Source organism: Malania oleifera, chromosome 12 (genome assembly GCF_029873635.1).
Source record: "Malania oleifera isolate guangnan ecotype guangnan chromosome 12, ASM2987363v1, whole genome shotgun sequence".
NCBI lineage: Eukaryota > Viridiplantae > Streptophyta > Magnoliopsida > Santalales > Ximeniaceae > Malania > Malania oleifera.
In genome coordinates, this window is record NC_080428.1 from 33,025,006 (window position 1) to 33,050,349 (window position 25,344).

General features: G+C 35.7%; 1 protein-coding gene across 2 annotated transcripts; it reads left to right on the top strand.

The window, feature by feature from the left end:
• The first annotated feature begins 3,354 nt into the window (after window positions 1-3,354).
• LOC131144298 (phospho-N-acetylmuramoyl-pentapeptide-transferase homolog) lies at window positions 3,355-23,717 on the top strand. Of its 2 annotated transcripts, XM_058092853.1 has the most exons (8): window positions 3,355-3,734; window positions 4,003-4,068; window positions 4,946-5,169; window positions 5,390-5,840; window positions 5,986-6,050; window positions 21,062-21,255; window positions 22,438-22,646; window positions 23,224-23,717. In XM_058092853.1, the coding sequence occupies exons 1-8, from the start codon at window positions 3,576-3,578 to the stop codon at window positions 23,404-23,406; spliced, it is 1,551 nt and encodes a 516-aa protein (XP_057948836.1). In that variant the 5' UTR covers window positions 3,355-3,575; the 3' UTR covers window positions 23,407-23,717. The 2 variants fall into 2 exon arrangements, with proteins under 2 accessions (XP_057948836.1, XP_057948837.1); XM_058092854.1 differs by lacking the exon at window positions 22,438-22,646 and having other exon boundaries at window positions 3,412-3,734.
• The last annotated feature ends 1,627 nt before the right edge of the window (window positions 23,718-25,344 follow it).

The window sequence follows — 25,344 nt, forward strand, 5'->3', positions numbered from 1 at the left end:
TTATTATTTGATTTTGGGTGGGGGGTTGGGATTTGGTTTTTGGGGGGGTGACATTTGAAAAGTCAGTTCTCAATTTTTATTTTTTATTTTTATTTTAACAGTCAAGAATTGCGGCTAACCTTTTTTTTTTTTTTTAATTTTAAAGCCCAAACCGACTTTTGGAAAGTCGGTTCTCAATTTTTATTTTTTTTTTATTTTGCCAGTTAAGAATTGTGGCTGACTTTTTTATTTATTTATTTTAAAACCCAAACCGACTTTTAGAAAGTCGGTTGAGTACATTTGTGTAAATTTTTCAAATTTTCTTCATATTTGTGTTTTTTGATTTTTTTTTTAATATTTTGATAAAAAACTCAATTTATGAGGGTTGTGGTCCTTGTGGGAGTTTTTTACCAAAATATTATAAAAAAAAAATCAAAAAACACAAATATGTAGGAAATTGAAAAAATTTACATAAATGTATCCAACCGACTTTCCAAAAGTCGGTTTGGGCTTTTATAAAAAAAAAAAAAAAAAAAAAGTTAGCCGCAATTCTTGACTTCCAAAATAAAGAACCGACTTTCCAATAGTTGGTTTGGGCTTTAAAAAAAAAAAAATTTTCAACCGCAATTCTTGACTAAAATAAAAAAAAAAAAAAAAAAATTGAGAACCCACTTTTCAAAAGTCACCCCCCCAAAAACCAAATCCCAACCCCCCACCCAAAATCAAATAATAAAATATATATTATTTTTAATTTAAATAATGATAAAATATATATTATTTTTAAATTTTAAGATTTAAATAAAAATTTGTAAATAAAAAAAATATTTTTTAGTGTCCTTTAATATAAAAAATATTTTCTACTTTTTATTTTTTTTTCAAATGAATTAAAAAGAGTAAATTAATTTTTTAATTTCAAAATATTATATAGAAATGAATACAATAATAAAAAAATTGAAATAATTTACTTTTGAAAATAATAAGACAAAAATGACATCTTACTTGCTAATTACATAAAAAAAATTATTTAAAAAAACCAACTTCCATTTTTTTCCCCAAAATAGAAAATTTGTTTCTAATTTTAATTAATATTTCTTTTTTCCGCTATTTTACTTTTCTTTCAAACCAAATAGGACTAATGTACTACAATGGAATCTATCATCTCTTCTACCAGCACAGGCAGAAGGGAGCTGTGTGGGGTAACATCTTTTGGACTCATTCCATCTCCAAGAACCTCATCAACTGGGTCACCCTTAACCTAGCCATCTACCCATCCAAGCCTTTCGACATAAATGGGTGTTGGTCCAGATCTGCCACCATCCTCCCGGGTAACAAACCAGTCATCCTCTACACTAGACTCGACCCCCAGAACAGACAGGTCCAAAACTACGCCGTACCCGCTAACCTATCCGACCCGCATCTCCGTGAATGTATCAAACCCGACAACAACTCCCTTGTGGTTCCCACCCTGAACATAAACACGAGCGCGTTCCATGACTCGACCACGGGCTGGATTGAGCGAGATGAGCATTTGAGAATGGTCGTCGGCAGTCGAAGGAAGCACCGGGGAATGGCCTACTTGTACCAAAGCAGAAATTTCGTGAATTGGATCCAGGCGAGACACCTACTCCACTATACTCCGAAAATCGAAATGTGGGAATGTTCGAATTTTTACCCAGTTGTGGTGCGCGGGCTGCACAGGTTGGGCACATCGGTGATGGGAGAACATGTGAAACACGTGTTATAATTTTTTTATTTTATTATATCTTTCTTCCATTCCATTATTTCATTCTAATTGTTTTTTGTGCCTAGATTTTTGTACTAGTTTTTTGTTTTCTTTTGTTTTGTTTTTTTAATCAAAACCAACTTTTCAAAAGTCGGTTAGGTAAGAAATATTTTTAAAATTTTCATATATAAAATATACATCAAATAATATATTAAAAAAATTTTCCATTCCTAATTATATATTAAATAATTTTTTTTATGTAATTAGGAAGTAAAATGTCATTTTTTGTCTTAATTTTCTCAAAAGTAAATTATTTCAAAATTTTTTTGTTATTGTATTCATATTTATATAATTTTTTGAAATTAAAAAATTAAATTACTTTTTTTTAATTCATTTGAATAATAAATAAAATGTAAAAAATATTTTTGTATTAAATGACACTTAAAAATATATTTTTTATTTATAACTTTTTATTTAAATATTAAAATTTGAAAAATAATATATATTTTATTATTATTTAAATTTAAAAAAATTTATGATTCCCACTTTCAAAAGGGGAGGCAGGAGTAGATTTGGAGGGATTTGAAGTAAAAATCTCATTTATTTGGAGCCACATGGGTTTGCCAGCTTACCTCTGCGCATCCCACGCGGGACTCACATACCAACGGCCACGAATTCCACTCTACTTCCTATTCGCCAAGTGGGAATTCGTGGGCGACCTAGTTGATGAGGTCCTTGGAGATGGAGTGAGCTCAAACGATGTTGTCCCACCCAGCTCCCTTCGGACTGTACTGGTAGAAGAGATGATAGATTCCATTGTAGTACATTGATCCTATTTGGTTCGAAAGAAAAGTAAAATAGCTTGGAAATGAAAAATTAATTAAAATTAGAGGCAAATTTTCTATTTTGGGAAAAAAAAATGAAAGTTAGTTTTTTTAAATAATTTTTTTTATGTAATTAGGAAGTAAGATGTCCTTTTTATCTTATTATTTTCAAAAGTAAATTATTTCAATTTTTTTGTTATTGTATTTATTTTTATATAATATTTTGAAATTTAAAAATTAATTTACTTTTTTTAATTCATATGAAAAATAAATAAAATGCAGAATATATTTTTCATATTAAATGACACTAAATTTTTTTTTATTTACAAATTTTTATTTAAATCTTAAAATTTTAAAAAATAATATATATTTTATTATTATTTAAATTAAAAATAATATATATTTTATTATTTGATTTTGGGGGGGGGGTTGGGATTTGGTTTTTGGGAGGTGACTTTTGAAAAGTAGGTTCTCAATTTTTATTTTTTATTTTGATAGTCAAGAATTGCGGCTGAATTTTATCTTTTTATTTTTAAAGCCCAAACCGACTTTTGGAAAGTTAGTTCTTTATTTTGGAAGTCAAGAATTTTGGGAAGTCGGTTGAGTACATTTATGTAAATTTTTCCAATTTCCTACATATTCGTGTTTTTTAATTTTTTTTAATAATATTTTGATAAAAAACTTGTCCTTGTGGACCTGTGGTCGGAACTGGGTGGGACAATCCCAACCGCCGGAGTTAACTAGACCCGGTCCAACCCGAAGCGTAGGTGTCAGGTTTCACCAGCTCCAAGCCTCCAACCTGTATGCTGGCACGTCACTGAGATGGTCATAGGCTCATGGTACACCGGCCCCCTCTCAATTTGGAAATCGCCGCGTCACCTTCACCCTCCTTCCCCACCCTGCTCTCCCTATAAAAAGCGTGCTCCATCAAATCAAATGCATCCATTGATGGCCTCCCTCCCGAAACCTGATTACTTCTGCTCGCATCTTCACCCTTCCCCCTTCTGTTGGATCGCTTCACCCTCGATTTCTTCGTGTTATTGGTAGTCATGCGATCTCAATATTCATCTTTCAGTGTAAATCATGATCGTCTCTCTTCCTTAGGGTTTCTCCCATCACGCAAATGCTTCTTTCTCCCTGCTACTACTCGCAACCCTTTCAGCTCCTGTCTCTGTCGTCGCCGATTCAGCTCTGCTTATGCTACAAAGGTATGCATGCGCATTTTCCATATCGTTTCGGCTTTTTAAGGATTAAGAGAGTGAGAGAGAGGGGGAGGTTTTATAGTTTGATAATGTCTTAAATTTATTGCGATGTCTCCCACGCTATCAATGACAGTGTAATTTTGTATGACGTAAATGTTGTCTTGTATATTGACATTTTCATCCGTGCAAACTCTCACGCAGAGGCATTTATTTGCATTCTCTACTGTTGTTTGATTAAATGTTCATACGCTACGTGATTCTTGTATGCATGTAGTTACAGAGATCGAAGTATGGATGCACTTCGCGAGGCAATCCTGTTCGAGTTGGAGCCATGGATGAGGTACTTTTGTCCCTTCGTTGAAATCATTGTTACCTTTTTTGTCACTTGGATATGTTCATCGTATGTTAAAATTTCTGTTGTGTTTGTTTTGGAAGAATGACAGGTTTTGCGGGTGGTCTTGCCATTGGGAATGAATGGTTTAAAATGTGGAAGTCCTGTTTGGTACTCATTTTCCATTTTCTTTATTTGAAGATGAAGAAAAAAAAGAAGAAGAAAGATGGCATAGAAAATATGTTTGGCAAGCTGTTTTTAAACTTGTTCTTGAGAATGTTACTGAAAACAGGCCATTTTCCAGAAATGATGAGAAGTTCTATGAATTTTCAAGAATGGGATCTGCTGACTGTTGAAATTTGAAACAGAGGCCGTTGTGGTGGTATTATCCACATTTTCAACTTTTTTCCCCATTTTCAAAAACAAAAATGATATCCAAACACAAGTTTTGAAAATGGTATCGAACAGTTACTAACCGTTTCTCATTATAATATAGTGTTAGTATAATAATTTTCATTGCTAATTTTGGCGTGTTTGAGAACTTAATTTAACCATTGAAAGTGAACATTATGATATATGTGTTTTCTTGAGAATAGATTCATATTAGTAAAGGTTGCATGGATGCATGCAAATGGGGACAATGGATTTGGAATTGAATAGAAACTTCATAAACCCCAATTTCATAAAAGAGTTCCTCAACATAAGCAAGATTTGAGTTCTGTGAAATGGTCCGAAGAAAAACTAACTCTATATGTTTGGGCAATCTATGTTGTGTAATCATATTTAGCAGTGTAAATTTTTCAATTGTCATTAAAGGGAGCAAGTGCATTCTATTCTGATTGTAGTATTGCCCATTGCATTTAGCTCTTGTTATTTTGATGAATAGGACTCTCTGGATATTTCTGCACTTGATGACTGGGGCGAAGAGGAGAGCGGGGGACACGTGCTGCCATCTAGCGATAGTGAAGATAGTGATGGGGAAATTTTAATAAATCCTCTTATTGATGTTGATTTGCCTAGTGGGAATGAGCGATTAATTCAATCTGATGAGGCTGTAACGGTGACAGCTCACCGACTTGCAATGCTCGGGAGAGGCTACAAAAAAATCAGGCAAGAATACATTTAGTTATTTAATTATTGCTCTCTTACTGATTTCTAAGTAATTTGTACACAATGAGCTATTTAACTTTCTGTGAGTTCCCTTGTGGAGCCATTTAAATTTTTTATGAGTTACTTTACTGTGATAATTGCTACTGGGTTACATTTGTTTCATATCCATTATTTAAAGTTCGTATTTTGACCTTGTCCTCTTTCCATTTTCATACTGCAGGAGTAAATATGGAATTCTAAACAATCTGGGGCTGATAACATTTGTGATGATGCTTCTTTCACTCATGGATTGGTGTGCATGGCGGATTGTCAGACTACCATTAATACCGTTTTATTTAACTCGCCCGTTTTTAGTATCTGCCGTTTTAGCATCTTCAGTAGTGTATATTTGTGTTCCGTTACTTGACAGCTTGAAAATTCATCAAATTTCCAGAGCAGAAGGGCCTGTAAGGCACAAATCTAAAAAGCGAACCCCCACTATGGCTGGATTATTTTTTGTACCGGTTGGTATAATTGTTGCAGAAGTCATAGTTGGCTTTTCTTCTATTGAACTTTCGGCAGCAGCTTTAGCAACCGTAGCCTTTGCTGCAATTGGTTTTCTTGATGACATTATAAGCTTTATAAAGAATCATAATTATGGCTTATCACCATGGATGAAAATATTTTTAGAGGTAATTGTCTTGCATTCTTGCTTCCATTTTGGTATGCTGTATTTCTTTTGCCTTTCCTTTTAGGAGTTCATAGTTATCAACTCCTGTTGCTCATGAAAAGAAAAGGGGAGTTAGAAACTCTATGATTAGTTCTGGTACTTCACAGGTAGCTGTTGCAACATGGTATTCATTTTGGTTGGATACTGCAAGCATATCATCACCCTACGGCATGTATACCTTCTTGAAACTCATCTGATCAACATTTCTCTGATGGTAACTCGCATATCTATTCCTGTGATCACTGGTTTTGAAAATAATGCTCTTCTCTTTATATTATAATGTTAAAATTGATTGATTTGTTTGAGGGGAAAATTGCAAATCAAGTTTTCTTTTTTTTTTCGCTAGGTAGGTTCTTTTTTTTTTAATGTATGTGTGTATGTGGTTTTTCTTTCCCCTCCCCCCCCCTTTTTTTTTTTTCGTGTGGGAGGTTGGCAATTTCTAGTTGTTTTGAAATTGTCAAGATTGTGTTTTTAACTTTTGTTCCTATAGTACATGAATGGATCATATGATTATGTCATGATTTGTTGTGCCAAGTATTTCTTTTTGTTGTATAATTGACAAATTTTGGGTAAAATGGGAAATTTCTTAGCACGTCTTTATGGAACTCTGCACATGCAGTAGACTTAAAGGCTTTGAAAAGCCTTTAATATTGTTAAGTGCTGTGCATAATTGTCACTCTTGGAAAAATTTATAACTAATGAGAAACAATTAAATTGCATTTTATGAGTCCTGATTGTTCAATTTGTAACAGAATTTGTATATGATGTTTGAAGATTAGGCTGGCATCAAATGCAGCCTCATGTTAACTGTGCAGTCCAGAGGATTTTAGTTACCAAGGTTTTCTCTTGCCATTTGACCTGTATTGATTATGTATTCTTTACTTGGACACAACAGGCATTGTTGGTTGTCTGCTAGCTTGGAGTCCCCAAAACAGTTTAAAATGTAAATATAACAGCTCATGCACGAGGCTCCTACACCATATTGGGGGCTTGGAGTGGGTGTGATGGTGTGGCCTTAACATTTGGAATGGTTGTTTCTGTGACTTGAAACCTGTGAACTTTAGGTTTGGGTATAACACCCTTATGATTGGGTCAAGGCTTAACCTCTTATCAATTAAAATTATTTGAAATGTTTTTTTTTTTTTTCATTTATATGAGAAGGATTATTGTTAACTGAACTCTGGAACTTACATTAAATAGCTTATCTTCTTACATTAAATAGTTTACTTTCACAAGACGATTGAAATCAATTCTATGAATGGTAAAACACTGTCTTTCAAAAAGCACAAAGATCTTGACAGTGCCCAAAATTTATTTGGAAACTGCATAAGAAACGTGTCTAGTTTTCTTCTCCCATCAAAGTTCATCACCATGAATTTTGCTGGTTTTTTGAATAAGTAAATAATTTTATTAAATGATAATGGCTAGATGCCAGTTTACATGTGAGGCATAAACGCTGCCTTAACTTGCTACTTAAGAGAGTAGCAAAAAGAATTTTGCTGGGATTCTTTTGAAGAAGTAATTATAATTTTGAATAGAAGCTGGCTTACAAGAGCATAAACACAGCCTTTGCAACTTTAAAAAGTGGCAAACAAAAAAGAAAAGAAAAAATATTTCTGCTCATCTAGTCCTTTGAACATGTTGTTGAAACACGGGATGCAGAGGGTTTGGACAACTTCTTTTGGCATGTGGAATGGATGGGTGGTGGACGACATTGGGAAGGTATGCGCAGTTATACTTTATCTCATAGATATGGCTATGGTATGGTGGCAGTGGGAGCAAAGGGATCTTGAGAAGGGTTTGTGCAAGATTGACCCTGGGCAAGATTTTGAAAGAGAAATCAAGTGGTAATTCTACCCCCAAAAGTTGCTTACCATGTGAGGAGGAAGATGAAGGAGTTGCAGCAAAGGGGAACTATTTGAAGTACATGAAAAATTCTCGTCACTTGTGTGGAAGTCATGAACTTGTCCAAGGAGGACCTCTTCTTCAACTTCGTGATGGGCTCCTAGCATGCATGGAGATTGGGCTATGGCGAAGGGGGGCTTGCATGATATAAGAAATGCAATCACCATTGTCAAGTCACTCATAGATGGGATGCCATCATCTTGCTCATGGCCATGGAAAAGGTGGGGGAGATTGGACGATCGTGATTGGGAAGGAAGGAGTCACCTAATGAGAAGGGCAAGCACAAGAATGGTCCAAGGAGTAAGAACCATGGGAATGATTGAGATGGCATTATATGCTTCTATGTGAGGTGACTCACTTTAAAAATGAGCAGCGCGAAGGCTATCCCAAGTATAAGAGTTCAGTCGTGTAATAATTAGCTCAAGGGTCAGATCGTCTCTTCAGGGAATGCAGTTTAGTTCCAAATTTAGTGTAATTCCAAAAGAAAATAAGAAACAAAAGGTTTACTGAACATAGTTCAGATTCGGTTTTCTGGGATTTTTGAGATTTTGTAACGAAATTAAAATAACGTGAAATTTAATTTATGAACCTAACATGTACTAAATTAATGATAAGAAACGGGAAACAAGCACAATAAAATAGACGATAGCAAATTTAATTGCAGAAAATAGTGATAAGTTTAACCATTTAGACAAGAAATAAAACCTATGTTAAAAATTTCAAACAAAAGCCTAAAAAAAAACGAAAACTTTATCACGTAACTGAAACATGCAATCCTAAAATCATCAATCAAACACAAAAAAAACTAAACTTTAACACAATCAAGAACTTAAGTGACGATTAAACCAAATCCAACAAAAGAAACAAACTTGACTCTTTAACAACTTAAATAATAAACTAAAATACAATAAAAATTCACACTTTAAATAAACTGAACTTAAGATAAATAAAACCCAATAAAATTTAAATCCTAAAGAAGATTTTTTTTTTAAGAGATTAACTCGAACTTAACAATGAAAAATAACCCAACCAAAATTAACTCTAATAATGATACTAAATAAGAAGAGAAAAAAAATAAATTGAATTTAATAATAATAACCCAACAAAAATTTAAAAGTTCAAAACTTCAATTAAAATTTAACTGGAAACTAACAATAACGATTAACCAAGTATTTAAATGCAAGAAAAAAAACTAGAGAACAAGAAAAGAAGGAAAAAGAAAGAGAGAAAGGAAGAGAGAGAGAGAGAGAGAGAAAAAAATAGCCGTATGGAGAGCTTCTTGGGTTCCCACAGGCAGGAAAGGTGCTGCTGCTGCTGCTGCTCCTCTGCGCACACTCCTCTGCCAAAACCAAAGCCAAAGAAAATCCCCTTTTTTATGCTCTTAAGGCCCTCCAAAAGCAACTTTTTTTAAAATACATTTTAATCTCCCAAAGCCCTACTCCCCAACGCCTTCTTGTGCGGTTACCCTCTCTGTGTCTCTTGCATGGCCGGGTCAAATCAAGGGTACATGGGTTTTTTTTGTTTTTTTTATCTCAATTCGGCTCCAACTGCCTTCACTTTCAAGCCCAATTTTGACCTTCCTATAACTTGTATATCTTAAAACTCAAAACATGAAAGTTGTAGAGAATTTTATTGGATTTCCATATTATCATGAATCACCTCAATCAGTGCTTGGATGAGAAAGTTATGCCCATATTACAAAACAATATCGAAATAGTCCATAAAAACAATGTATGATAACTTCACGTCCGATTTCGACCTTGATGCAGCCAGTATCTCTCAAAACGCAAAATATGAAAGGTTTAGAGCGTTTTCTTAGCTTTCTACAGCATCTTGAATCATCTGAATCGGAAGTCGCATAAGAGAGTTACGCACAAATTACGAAATAGTGTCAAAACTGTCCATAATCGCCAAATTAGCTTCGTTTTGCACTCAACGCCTCAATTTACATTATTTTGCATGGCCTGGTCTCCTTGTTATTGCATGCATGGCCCGAGACATTAAATGCACGGCCTCTTCAAATTTTCAAAAAATTATCCTGCGATAATTAAACATGAATATTTGTAAATCTTCGACAAAAATAGGATAATTATTTTAAAATTATCAAACGAGCTCACTGATTAAAATATGGGACATAATTAAGTATTTAATTAAAATAGTGACATTTAATTAATATATTTAAATACCTAATTACGCAACTTTGACGCGTAATCACACCCCCCAACTAACATTTTGCTAGTCTCTAGCAAATAACGTGAATTAAATTTAGGGCGTACCAACAAATACTAATTCCAATAAATATTAAATCAATGCACATGCGACCTAAATTTACCATTTCACATACGGGAATATCACCTGATTACATACAAGCTCATTCATACACAATTCACGCAATTCTGAAGCAAGTAACTGATGCAAGTTTCATCATTATATAACCATTAAGAATAGTATGCTCACATAAAATTAACTAGCAATTACAATTTAGAGTTAATGTAGGCATATAAATTCGAGTATAAATTGGCGAAATCTCGAGGCACGTATAATGTGTATGACTCATTACACCCAGGATATCCATGGACACCTACAAAACAGTCATTTTGACTCGGCCTAACTGGTATACCCTAAAAAACACTCAAAAAGGATGGATTCACTCGTTATATGTGAGGAGTGTCATGATCAAACATACCACATATTGCAAGGAACAACGCTATATGTACGGAGTGAACTAGTTTGAAAAGGATCTAACCTATTTGTGAGGTGTCGGGTTCTGCACACTAGCATCTTCTCACCTACTCGCCATATCCAACCAAGACTACTCTAGATCAACTTATTCACAAACCAGACGTGAATACATTTGAGGCATTAGACGTTTGAAGAGTCTTCATATGTGGAGAACATGTGTCGTGTCCTTGACTTTTTATTGTAGTTGTGTGGAGCAGGTATTAATCTTTCACTTCATTCTTGTGCATTTCTGTTTCTCTTTTTCTTTTTTCTGCTCATTCTTCAATTTCTATCTTTTCATGGTCAATTAGGACAATCGTTATACTTCTTTTGTTGTCTTCATTTCACCCATGTGAATTAAGCTCGAACAGTAGTCCATGAACTAAGTCTATTTCTAGGGGTGGCTCAGCCTTCACATCTTGAGTAGGTTACAAGACTTAGGTTTCTATCTCCCTACTGGATGTCACCTTTAGGCTAGCAAATCAAAAATCAAGACTAGTGTTCATAGAATATCCAGGAAAAAAAAAGGGGAAAGTCAAATTTCATGAACTCTAAGTTGACATCAAAACTCAAAAGAACGATAAATGGCTCAACAGTATCTCACAAGGTGTCAAAGTCATCATGGGCGCTCTCTCAGTGCTCACAAGGAACTCTAAGTGTTACAAGTCACGTGAACGTGTATTTTCAGTCTCATGAGATATCATGTAAATGCAAGAGTTTATATTGCCAAATTAACACAAATGAACTACTAGTCAACCTACATAGAGTTACAAATCCTAATTTAGTCATATAAGGAGGAACTACACATAAATGACCCAAGTGTGTAACTTCTAGTTATATGCAAGTATGTAAAGGGTATAAGTCAGTGTTAATCATGACCTAATCATCCACATTCCCCCCCAACTCAATGTTAAGCATAAGGGAGATGGGAAAGATGATAAGGAGGGAAGTAAAGACATACCTAGGTGGAGAAGTAAGGGAAAAGAAAAACTGAAACTAAGGAAAAATGTACATGAAAATTAACTAAAAATAAAACGAGGTAAAACAAAATGAAAAGAAAGGAAAGAAAAACATCATAGTTTGTCTGGCGGAGGCTCTAAAGGAATTTCATCTAGTGGGTGCAGTTTTATAAATTGAACTGGTGGGTCTTTAAATTTGAGCCGCCACAATGAATCAGTCTTATTATCTGCACGAAAGTTAGCCTCAAATGAATTAATGCTCTTCAAAATACTAGACAATACATGTGCAGATTGACTTTCTTGTTTTAACAAGAAAAGATCTTTATTCAGTATGTTTTTCAAGAAATTTACTTCTTTAAGAGCTAGTTTTTTAGGAAAAGTTGTCAGAACAGTTATCTTTAGTTCTTCAGAAGCATCAACATAAAATTTTTACCAGGGTCCTTGAAAGTTGAACTCTCACCATTTTGCTCAATTTCTTCATCTGATGTACCAATTACCTTACTGTTGCAGAGATTTGTTTTAGCATTGCAATCCTTGACACTTATTAGAGTAGGTGTTGACGATTCCATGACTGTCTCTTGCACTTGAATATTTGGCTGGGATGACGGCCCCACAATTGCAGATTGCACTTGATCTGGCTAGGATGACGACTCCTTCAATTCCGGGCTTGCTTCCTCCGACTTTTCTTTAGCTTCATTTGTCTCAATTGCAACTTTAGGTGTCAGGGCAACTGTTTGTCTGTTGATGGGTATCTCATGTCGGGGAACTTTTTCTTCACTTCTCAGAGTACTAACGGCCTTCTCTGTCTCAAGAGGATCCCCTGAGACATCATGTACTTGTTGATGTTGTTGTCGGTATACTTGAGGATCAGATTGAGGTTGTGTCGGAAATTCCTTTTTTTCCAGGGTATTCAATGTCGTGCTCATCTTAGTCAAATCAGTGTTTAACTCATTGATTGTGCTCCGCAATTCATTCATGGTCTGAGTGTTGATCTGCATAAATTCCTGAAGTGTATTAGCCATCTGTGCTATGCTATCCTCAAAAGACGTCGTCGGTGGAACAGGAGCTTCATTAGATTGAAATCCTGGAAGTGTGTAGCTCTGATAGATTTGCTGTGACTAATACTGATGCGGAGGAGCAACGGGATCATAAGTTGGCCGCGAAGGTAGTGCATAAGATTAGGAAGGCTGCTGAAACTGTGAAGAGTATGGACTAGATTGATCATTCTCTCATGAGAAATTCGGGTAATTCCTCTATTCCGGATTGTAAGTGTTCGAGAATGGCTGATTTGGAGCTTTGTTAACCCAATTTGTTGATTGCATCTGATCAGAACTACTCTCCTTTTCTAATTCTTCTACCCTACTTTCCAGTGCAGCAACAAGAGCTTGGAGTTCATTCTCCTTTTTGGCCTTATATTTACCTCCACCACTGATTGCGCTGAGAGGTTGTACTGCCATTGGTACTTGATCGTATCGTGTATTCCATTGTTGGACACTTTCAGCTAAGTAATCAAAGAATGATAGTGCCTGATCCGGTTCCTTGTTGAAGAGTTCTCCATTGCACATTGTCTGGACAAATTGTTTGCAATCAGAAGTAAGACTTGTATAGAAATAATTGGCTAACCTCTAGGATTCGAACCCGTGATGTGGACAGATATTTATCAGATCATTGAATCTCTCCCAACAAGCCTGGAAGGTCTCGTCTCCCTTCTGCATAAATTGATTGATCTACTCTTACAAGTACTGGGTTCTCTAAAAAGAAAAGAATTTGTGTAAGAACTCATACTGCATATCAGTCCAACTATTAATAGAGTTAGGCCTCAACGAGTTAAACTAGATCTTCGCCTTATCCTTCAAAGAAAAAGGAAATAAGCAGAGCTTGATATACTCATTAGTTCCAATAAAGGTGGTGCTGGCCAATTCAAAGTCTGTCAAATGCTGATACGGACTTTTAGAATCTACCCCGTCGAATTGGGGTATCACTGACAATACCCCAAGCTTAATCGTTAAATTCAGTGCGTCATGTGGTAAAGCAATGCAAGAAGGTGTGGTGGTGCGTGTAGGCTGCAAAAAATCCATAAGCGTGCATGATGCAGGTGAAACCATATATATATTTTTTAAAACTCCTTTTTTTTCTTTTCATGAAGAAAAGCAAAATAAAATGGAAAAACACTAGTTTGAAACTAAATCTGGCATTCCTCGGCAATGGCGCCAAAAACTTGACTCACTCCAAAAATGAGCAGCGCGAAGGCTATCCCAAGTATAAGAGTTCATTCGTGTAATAATTAGCCCTAGGGTCAGATTGTCTTCTCAAGGAATGCAGTTTAGTTCCAAATTTAGAGTAATTCCAAAAGAAAATAAGAAACAAAAGGTTTACTGAACATAGTTCAGATTTGGTTTCTTGGGATTTTTGAGATTTTGTGACGAAATTAAAACAACGTGAACTTTAATTTATGAACCTAACACGCACTAAATTAACGATAAGAAACGGGAAACAAGCACAATAAAATAGACGATAACAAATTTAATTGCGGAAAATAATCCTATGTTTAACCATTCAGACAAGAAATAAAACCTATGTTAAAAATTTCGGACAAACGCCTAAAAAAAACGAAAACTTTATCACGTAATTGAAACATACAATCCTAAAATCATCAATCAAACACAAAAAAACTAAACTTTAACACAATCAAGAACTTAAGTGACGATTAAACTAGATCCAACAAAAGAAAAAAACTTGACTCTTTAACAACTTAAATAATAAACTAAAACACAATAAAAATTCATACTTTAAATAAACTGAGCTTAAAATAAATAAAACCCAAAAAAATTTAAATCCTAAAGAAGATTTTTTTAAGAGATTAACTCGAACTTTAACAATGAAAAATAACCCAACCAAAATTAACTCTAATAATGATACTAAATAAGAAGAGAAAAAAAATAAATTGACTTTAATAATAATAACCCAACATAAATTTAAAAATTCAAAACTTTAATTAAAATTCAACTGAAAACTAACAATAACGATCAACCAAGTATTTAAATGCAAGAAAAAAAACTAGAGAACAAGAAAAGAAGGAAAAAGAAAGAGAGAAAGGAAAAGAGAGAGAGAGAGAGAGAGAGAGAGAAATGGCTGTATGGAGAGCTTCTTGGGTTCCCACAGGCAGCAAAGCTGCTGCTGCTGCTGCTCCTCTGCACACACTCCTCTACCAAAACCAAAGCCAAAGAAAAACCCCTTGTTATGCTCTTAAAGCCCTCCAAAAGCAACTTTTTTTAAAGGACATTTTGATCCCCCAAAGCCCTACTCCGTACCACCTTCTCGTGCAGCTACCCTCTCCGTGTCTCTTGCATGGCCGGGTCAAATCAAGGGTACATGGGTTTTATTTTATTTTATCTCAATTTGGCTCTAACTGCCCTTCACTTTCAAGCCCAATTTTGATCTTCCTACAGCCCGTATCTCTCAAAACTCAAAATATGAAAGTTGTAGAGAATTTTCTTGGCTTTCCATATCATCATGATTCACCTCAATCAGAGCTTGAATGAGAAAGTTATACCCAGATTACAAAACAATATTGAAATAGTCCATAAAAACAGCATATGATAACTTCACGTCCGATTTCGACCTTGATGCAGCCAGTATCTCTCAAAATGCAAAACATGAAAGTTGTAGAGCGTTTTCTTAGCATTCTACAGCATCTTGAATCATTTGAATCGGAGGTCCGATGAGAGAGTTACGCACAAATTACGAAAGTGTCGAAACTGTCCATAATCGCCCAATTAGCTTCGCTTTTGCACTCAACACCTCAATTTACATTATTTTGCATGGCCCGGTCTCCTTGTTATTGCATGCATGGCCTGAGACATTAAATGCATGGCCTCTCCAAATTTTTGAAAAATTATCCTGCGATAATTAAACATGAATATTCATAAATCTCCGACAAAAATGGGATAATTATCTTAAAATTATCAGACGAGCTCATTGATTAAAATATAGGACATAATTAAGTATTTAATTAAAATAGTGACATTTAATTAATGCATTTAAATACTTAATTACGTAACTTTGACGCGTAATCACGAGGGGCCACCCATGGTTGGGGAATGCCCTAAATGAAGTAAATTGAATGTGTTATGTCTCATTTAGAGGATGAGGAGAACAAGATCAAGTGCAAAAGGGAAGAGCACATACAAATGGGATCCTTGAAGCTCCTTAACAATGTGGGCACAAGGAAAGCACAAAGTGATGCACGTGTTCTGACTTTATTATTATTATTATTATTATTATTATTATTATTATTATTATTATCATTTTTATAGCAAAAGAAGAGAGTTCATTAGAAAGAGAAGAATATACAAAGAGGAGAATAAGCAATCTCCCGTCCAAATTCTAGAAAAATCCAGTAAAAGAAACTAAAAACACAAGAAAATACTTTGAAATATCAAAGCAAAAAATTTCTCCAATCTCGCTGAATTTCCAAAAAACTCGAATGAGGAGCCACCTACGAATTGATTGACACTATAGCCTTGGATCACTTTTGTTGGCACAAGAAGCAAGGAGATTGGGATTGCAGAAGTTGTGAATTTAGGGAGGATATCCACACAAAGAGTCTCAGATGGGTTGAAGATTTGTGTTGGTGAGTGGAAGGACACTATGGATTTATTGTGGCGGATATGGATGAATACACGGTTGTGTTTGTGATGGATTTCTTGGATGAGTCCAAGACCATGATTATGTTGAAAGTAAAAAATTGGTGTTCCTATTTAAGGGGAATGCTGATATGGTGAAGATATCAATGCAAAGAGAAAGGGCATCCATGCCATGGCAGCATTACAAACTTTAGTGGAAGGTATGTCAAAAGCAATGATCAAGCAAATCCAAGCAAGGAGTTGGGGGAGGGAATTCATGCATGATAAAACACCACACCACAACACGGGAGTTGTGAAAATGGGTGGGAGAGAAAGTCACATGCTAAGCCTGTGAAGAAGTGTGTGGGGGGGGGGGGGGGCATGGGCAATTGGGTGCTAGTGGGTGTCTTGTGAGGAAATGATTTTAAAAAGGAGGGTTTTTATGAAAGCAATCTTATTATTTCCCCATGAGAATTGTAGTAAAGTATTCTTGTGAGATGGAAGAGTGGGAGTATTTGTTGGCATATTCCTTTGAAAAGGAATATTTGTGGTAATATTCTATGGAGTATTCTAGATGATTGATCTTAGCCATCCTCTGGGGGGGAGTGGGGGCAAGATCTTGGGGTAGGTGGCTGGGAATGGGGCCTTATCGAAAGGGTTCATCTTATATGTAAACACACTTCCAAAGCTTGTATTCGTTTATTTATTTTCTATGCACTTAATATTTTTTACTTCTTCCTATTAGCTTGGGGATCTTGGTGGGGATTCTTCATACTGTGGAAACAATAAGACAAAGGATTGTTTCCCCTAGTCACATGGGACTAACCAAAGGGTATGCCAACCATAGCCTTATGACAATTGGTGTCAAAGCAGGGTTGCTATTAGATCATCCCAAGAAAATTCGAGGGATATCCAAAGAAAGAAGTATGTTGGCATTAGAAAACATGGGCATTGAACATGCCAATCGTGGAAGGAAACATAGTGTGGGAAAATCATGGAAAGGAGGTGAGACATCCAATTTGAGGGATATGGTTGGAGAATTCGATGTATGGGCGGCTAGGATAAAGTTAGCCATGGGAGACACATGATTGTGCAAGTGATCTTGAAGACAAATGATCAAAAAGTAAATGATCTTCAAACTGGCAACTTCAGTTTTGAATGTTTCAATACTCTCCAACAAGGACACGTGGAATTTGGCCAATTCCTATTGCATATGATAAATTAAACCATTAATCATAGACAATACCTCACCCTTCAAATTGTTGAGTTTGCCCTGTGGACCAACCACTTTGTCTTTAAGATGACTCGCTTATTATGTGCGTTTCGCCGTCTCCCTTGGCAAACTTTATATTAGCCTTTTGTACATCAGTTCTCCAACCATATCTCTTAAATTAGATGTCCCACCTCCGTTTTGTGATTTGCCCCTTAGGTTTCCTTCGCAGTTGACATCTTTGGTGCTTGTGTTGTCTTATGTAAACATGCTTCTTGGATGGATATCCCTTGAATTTGCTTGCAATGCTCCAATAGCAAACCCTGCTTTGTTATGTCACAGGGCTGTAGCTGGCAGCCCCTTTGGCCTATCCTTTGTGGCAGTAAGGCAAGTAATACCTCACTTGAGTAATATGCCTTAGCCTTTCCTTCGGTCAATAAGAAAGAAAAACTCCCCAAGATCCCCAAGCAAGTAGGAAAAAGTAAGAGAACAAAAGTGTAGGAGAAATAGAAATTCCATTTATATTTTAAGGAGAGAATACAAGCTTTGATGAATGTAAATGAGGTGGTGACCCGTTTCATAGCCCCCCGTCCCAACCGCCTGCCCTAGGATCTTTCCACCCCTCCTACTAATGGATGGCTAAGATCAACATTCTATAATACTGAATATTTCCACATATATTCCTTCCCAAAGGAATAAGCCAACAAATATTCCACTCTTCCAACTCAAAAGAACAATGTATAATTTCCCGCAGTTCTCCATGGAGAAGACCCATATTACTCTAGAAAAACCCCTGCCTTTTAAAATCATCTTCCACATAAACTGCCATGCTCAGCGCATGAGTTGGGAATTGCAATGTCCGCCTCATATATATATATATATATATATACACCATCAAAACCTATTCTCACCAACCTCCTGATCTCCCAAGACTATCAAAAGAAAGCAAATGAACGTGCCAAATATTCAAGTTCTGCTTTACAGTAAGGAAGGTGCTGCTTGATAAAATTGACATCAACCAATGGAAATATTGTCATTGAAAAAGTATTTTGTGGCCTTCATTCAAGTCCTTTAACCTAATTATTTCCGACTCCTTTTAGGTGTTCAGTGCATGTTATTGGATTTAATTGGAGAATCATAGGCAGGCAGTAAATGATCTACTGACTCGGGGCATCTTGCATGCACATAGTATATTCATTTTTTATGCAATTCTGTTTATCAAATGATCATTTGATAACCAAGCTGGACACTTTGTTAGACATATTTGGGGTACCAAAATCCTTATAGTTGGAATTGCCCCAACTATTATTGGTCAAATCCTTGAGATATGATTTCATTGAGACATGTCATTGGCAGTCATACTTGTACTGTGAGTCACATGGTTTTCTGACTGAAAAATAACCTTCAATGAATAGACTTTAGAATAAGAGCACCACACTCACCAATTCCAGTTACATTTCTAGTGATTGTCAAATTCCAATGCGACAGACTGGCAGTTTCATATTCCTTGTAGCATAATCTTTAATTGAGTCACTCATTTCTACAATCTACTGTTATTGAACATTAAAAAAAAAAAAAAAAAAAAAAGGGAGGAAGAATAAGCACAAGAATTTATCTCTGCGCAAATGTCTTTCTAGAACAATACTGGAGAAATTACTGCTTTTCATATTTTAGTTGACGCTGCCCATAATTGATTTCCAAAGCCCTGATTCATAATTCATTCAATATTTTCTCAGATAAAAATTCTTAGTGAACCCATATCTTGTATCCAAGCATTCCTTTTCCACTGCGAATGTTTGTATCCACATGCCTAATAGAGCTTGGTATACTTTCTTAAAGGTATGACTTTCTTGAGATCAGATCCACCAACACACAAGGGTAAGAAAATGTTATTGCAAACCCTATGCCAGTAGTTGAACTCTTCCTTAGTATCGACCTAGGGCAGTTTGACGATGTGGATTGTAAATTCTAAGCTGTCATTTTTAATTGATGATAGTGTTTACAAGACTTACATCAACATTCACTGGGTGACTGTCATACCTACATGATTAAATGTTACTATCTTTTCTCTCAAGAATAAAATAAGGTGGCTTAGTTTGTATGCTTTAAGATTGCAATGCCCTCATGGGCACTTAGGCCTCAACAAATTTTGCACAAGAAAGCAGAGATTCCTTGTTTTCTAATGAAGGTGTTAACACCGGAGGAGTCCATAGGTGCGCTTGATACACATGGGTGAGCACCAACTTGACCCAAAAGTTTAAGCCTATTGGGTCTTGGGCTACACCATGTATATAAGCACCCATCAAATATTTCACTTTTTCCAATGTGGGACAAACTTCACAAGTGGAATTCTCAACAATCTCTCCCTCACTTATGAGTTCCAACTGCTCCCCCTTGAACGGAAGCTCATCCACATGTGAGTTCTAACTGTTTCCCCTTGAATGGAAGTCATCTTCTCCCTTACGAGACAAATTCTCCAACAGTTTGCTTAAGTGGGTCGTCTTACGTGTCTCGGATTGTATTCCAAATGACGCCTCCAAACCAATCCTTCTTCTCACGTCTTGATCCAATTTGGATCCATCTTGCTGCTTAGATGATCATTCTCAGCCTCGGTCACACACTGCCACACCCAGAGTTATGAACCGTTGGCTCTGATACCACTTGTTAGTATCGATGGAGTCCAAATGTGTGCTTGATACACATGGGTGAGCACCAACTTGACCCAAAAGCTTAAGCCTATTGGGTCTTGGGCTATACACAATGTATATAAGCACCCATCAAATACTCACTTTTTAATGTGGGACAAACTTTATAAGTGGAATTCTCAACAATCTCCCCCTCACTTGTGAGTTCCAACTGCTCCCCCTTGAATGGAAGCTCCACCACATGTGAGTTCCAACTGCTTCCCCTTGAACGAAAGTCATCTTCTCCCTTATGGGACAAATTCTCCAACAGTTTGCTCAAGTGGGCCGTCTTACGTGTCTCGGATTGTATTCCAAATGGCACCTCCAAACCAATCCTTCTTTCACGTCTTGACCCAATTTGGATCCATCTTGCAGCTTAGATGATCCTTCTTAGCCTCGGTCACACACTGCCACACCCAGAGTTATGAACCGTCGGCTTTGATACCACTTGTTAACACCGGAGGAGTCCATAGGTGTGCTTGATACACATGAGTGAGCACCAACTTGACCCAAAAGCTTAAGTCTATTGGGTCTTGGGTTATACACCATATATATAAGCACCCATAAAATACTCACTTTTTCCAATGTGGGACAAATTTCACAAGTCAAATTCTCAACAGGAGGCATATTGAAGTCCCAAATACTCTTTATTGGAGCAAAAATCCTTTAATCTCATTAATATTTGCTGTTATTTCCTTTGGAGGTTTCCTAGAGTCGGTCTTTACTTCTATTTATGTTAGATGAGTTTGAAGCATATTAAGCATTCTCGATATGCTAATTACTTCTGAATTATTGTTGTTTATTTTATATCTAAGTAAGTTTACAAATTTTAATTAACGTTAGAATTTGAATATAATTCTTTGCAATTCTGAAGGATTTTTTGCAACTTGATTGTTGTCAAGATCTCAAAAACTACAAAACTTCTGACTGCAATTTTTGCTCTAAAAGGTGTAATATGGTCCAAATATCTATGTTTGTAGTCAATGTTTGGGTTTACATCTTGCTGAGTATATGAACATTCTACTGATGTTTCAAGTATTTGGTGTTGCTGAGCTTCTCTGTTGTTTCTGCAAATGCAGGAAACTGTTGATTCCCTTACCTGCGCCACTGGGTCTTGTGTGCCTGGGAAAATATTATCTATTCCTGACCTCATTCTGTTTTGTTTCCATGGGAAATGGTGTTAACTTAACAGATGGTCTTGATGGTTTGGCTGGTGGGACTGCAGCATTGGCTTTTATAGGAATGTCAATTGCGGTGCTTCCTATATGTCCTGGTTAGTGTGGATGTTATCAGAAATGTTCTTATTGGGGTTTTGCTTTGAAATCAAGTTCATAGTATGTGGATGATCTTTTTTAACAGCAGTCTATACCTTACCATTTTTCGTTGGAATGAGAAATTGTGTTAAATTACTGATGTTGAATTTGCACAACCTTGTGAGCTGGAGCTGAATTTATGTATCTTGGGCTTGAACGTACTATTGCTCTAAGGAAAAGTAAATAGCACAATCTTTCCCATGTCCAAATACTAAAGAATTGTAATACTGGAATCTGACTTAGCCTTTGTTTGGTACCCCTCATGAAAAGGTACTTATAATACCTTATAATAGGTGCTTGAAATTAAAAGTAGTATTTGGTTAAACTCTTCACAACTACTTACAATAAAGTACTTACTGAAAGCCTCTTATTGAGCAGTAATATGGAATGCATTTTCCACTTGCAAGTGATACTTGGAAGTAGCTACTGTCAAAGCAGAAACAGTTAAGCATTGGTGGAAAAATAATCACATACTCCTCTCTCTCTCTCTCTCTCTCTCTTTGGAAAGCTCTTCAGTAGTTGCGGATGCTGAAATAGTAAACTCAGGAAAGGGAATCTTCAGATTTCTTGTTCCTCTTAGTTGAAGATTTAATTGATCATTTAATTTTGTAATTTTATTTTTTAATTATGAATACTTTTCTTATCATTCCAATTTGTTCATTTTATTGTAGTAACCCATTTCTATCTGCAGATTAACATTAAAATTATTTTGGTTGAGCAATCCTTTTAGTGCTTGTTAAAGCACCATTGAGTAGAGCAGATTTCGTTATAATCCTTATAGTGCCTTCACAAAGGATCACTTTGCTTCCAAAATTAAACAAGTTCTGTCTGTGTTGCTTATTTGTTCAATGATGGGACAGTTATATTCACACCTCCTAGATATCTTCTTGAGTCACCAGTTTTTTCAATTCAAGGGCACCATCTCCATAGTGGTGTTGTAGGAAACTCCAAACATACACAATTGAATGATCTATAACATAGTTATTTGAATTTCAATGTTTGATTGTTGGAAGTTGACTGAAGTTCGGTCTTTAATTTTAGCTGTGCCAAGTCTTGATATTTTGACAGGTATTAAGTTTTGAACCTACCTTGTGTCGGATAATTTCTTTAATATTGACAATCATTGTACATTGAAAACCCAGACCTTTCTGTTTTTGGAGCATCAATGGCGGGAGCGTGTGTTGGTTTTCTTTTGCACAATCGGTACAAGGCGTCTGTATTTATGGGTGATACAGGATCCTTGGCACTAGGTGGGGCACTGGCTGCAATGGCTGCTTGTACAGGAATGTTCTTTCCTTTGTTCATTTCATCTGGAGTCTTTGTCCTGGAAGCGTTGTCAATTATAGGGCAGGTAATTCACGTATATTTTTTCTTCTCATTGTGAAGAATTGCTCCATATATGTATGCATACACAAACATGTGTGGCATAGAAAGTAATTCTAAATGAGAAGGCTTAAGAATGCTTCAAAAGGCTAATACTAGTTTCTAGTGTTTTTGAATTAAAAGATAATTAAATTTGTTTGGTTCAATGACATATCTCACTTTAAATTTTAAAGACCTCCATGTTCAAGTTCAATCAATCATTCATTTCTATTTTGTTTGGTAAGAGTTTTTTAGAAAGAAATGAGATCATATTTACAGGATCCTGACCATCTCTCTCTCTCTCTCTATCACACGCAAATGCAAAAGAGTTGGTTTGTATGCATGACGGCGTGTGTGTGCATGCTCGCTGACACATATTTAATGGTACAGAAGGGTGACCTTTAATTATTGGATTTCCTCTTAGATGTGGTAAATTTCTATAAGTAAATTTTGCATGAGCAAATTGTTAGTAGACTGAGAAGTGAACACTGATAAGTGCATTTATTTTGAGAAAGTGAATTTTTTAATTTATTATTATCTACTAACTGGTTGTACTTACATTTTAGGTGTCCTACTACAAAGCCACGAAATGCTTAGGAGGTGCCGGGCGCCGCTTGTTCCGGATGGCACCCTTTCATTATCATCTTGAGTTATGTGGAATCAAAGAACCCATCATTGTTGCAGTTGCATATTTTGTATCGAGCATCTTGGCCATGACTGCTGGATATGTAGGTCTTATTTCAGCTTGAACTCCCAGAAGAATTTCATCCTAGCTAATCTGTCAATGTCATTGGTTCTCCTTGCTCTTTGTCCTTTGCCTAATCTTTTTCCCATCTTGCATCTTGAATTTGCCATTTTTGCTATTGGCTTTTGGAAATCAACGCTTGAGTAACAGAATTCATGTACACATTGAATTTGTTTGTGCCATTTTTGACTCGAATTTTTGCTGATGTTATGTTTGGGGGTATGGATTTTGGTAGTTGATTTGGATTCGTGGGTATGAAATTTAATTTAATTTTATATTATACTTTATTCAAATTTATACATATTCAAATTTAAGGCCCAATTTTAAGTTCCTGAACACTACTTTTGGACCCAATATATCTACGGATCTACTCATTACCTGGTGCCCATCATGAGTGAAAATCTTGTGACACACTACTACAAGAAATAGAAAGTCCATGTCAATGATTTGGAGGGTCACATCTAGATTAATTCTTTTCTCAATATTATTAATTAACGTGTAAAAATTATATTGGCATTCAACATGTTGATGCATTCTCTGTGAGAGGGAGACAAGTCAAGTAGTCATTCATAGTAAAGGATAGAAAAAAATAAAAATTATAAAGGGGAAGGGAAAGTAGATAAAGAGAAGAGAGTATAGGCGCTTGTTTAGTTAGCAATACAAAAGACTGAAAGCAGCTTTCAGTTTCAGTAATGGTTTACACCAAACAATGATTAATTTTCCAAACTCCACAATCCAATAAGAGATTAGTCCTGCTAAAAGGTTGATCAATCCAAACAAAAACTGAAATAGAAGGGGAGGGCAAATGGGCAATTAAAGAGTGCTAGCTATTCTTGTAATTGTCGCTCTCTAATTAGGGCTGGTTGTTCCTTTATTAATACTCTACCCAACTCCCTTTTTGATCACATAGGGTAGAACCTCCCTTGTTGACCCGAATTAGGATCATCCCATATAATATATTCATAATCATGTCATCTTGCACATTTTTATTCAACCACTTCTCTTTTAACATCTCAACTACACATTACTCTTATTGTTGTGTGTGATTTCTTTGGTTTAAACTAATTAGGTAATGTTGACATTGGATTCTGGTCTAGGAGCGCCAATGAGCGAGATGTTACATAGCGATCCCTAAACAAGAAAACCTAATGGAAGGACAAAGACTCTTAAGGACACTACAAAGAAAAAAAAGGATTTTTAGTGACAAAATTATTAGTAACGGAACTGAAATAATTACTAATAATGAGTCATTAGTGACGAAAATAAAATTCGTCATTAATAGTCAACGTATTAGTAACGATTTTTAAAAACCGTTACTAATAATTATGTTTTAGTGACAGTTTTTAAAAATCGTCACTAATAGTAGACTTTTAGTGACGGTTTTTGAAACCGTCACTGTAACGCCCTAACCTGTGGGCTCGGGGTATTACTTTAGTGACGTCTGTGTTATTGATACCATAGTCATTACCAGAGTTTTATGATACTAACATACATCAGAGTCTCCCAATGCTCATAATACAAACCATAGGACAATACTAAAACTAACTCAGTCCATACACCCATATTACATACTCAAGGGTTTCAAACCCAACTTAAATACAGTAGAGTTGTTACTGACACTCAAAAAAATCTAACTAGCTATCAACCCGCCCCGTAATTCGCTAACCTCGACCTTGAGATGGTCTTGAAAAGATAATTGTATAATGGGGTGAGACACTTCTCAGTAAGACAAATTAAGTTAAGATCAGTGTGTGGTCAGCATGCATTAGGTGTTTATAGAAAACATCCTTCATTTAACTGAAAATAACATTTATACATTGTACTCACTTTCCATGGTTGAAATATTCATCTCATTTCCATGGTATAAACATTTCAATAAACAAATAACATCATTTACATAAATCTACAGATATGCATAAAAGACATTCCCTAAGACTAAACG

Bases quoted from the DNA above. Each gene is read 5' to 3' on its own strand.
- LOC131144298 (XM_058092853.1), top strand. From the start codon at position 3,576: ATGCGATCTCAATATTCATCTTTCAGTGTAAATCATGATCGTCTCTCT. The intron at 5,170-5,389 runs GCAAGAATACAT...TTCATACTGCAG, and splicing joins AGAGGCTACAAAAAAATCAG to GAGTAAATATGGAATTCTAA. The intron at 6,051-21,061 runs GTATACCTTCTT...CTGCAAATGCAG, and splicing joins ATATCATCACCCTACGGCAT to GAAACTGTTGATTCCCTTAC.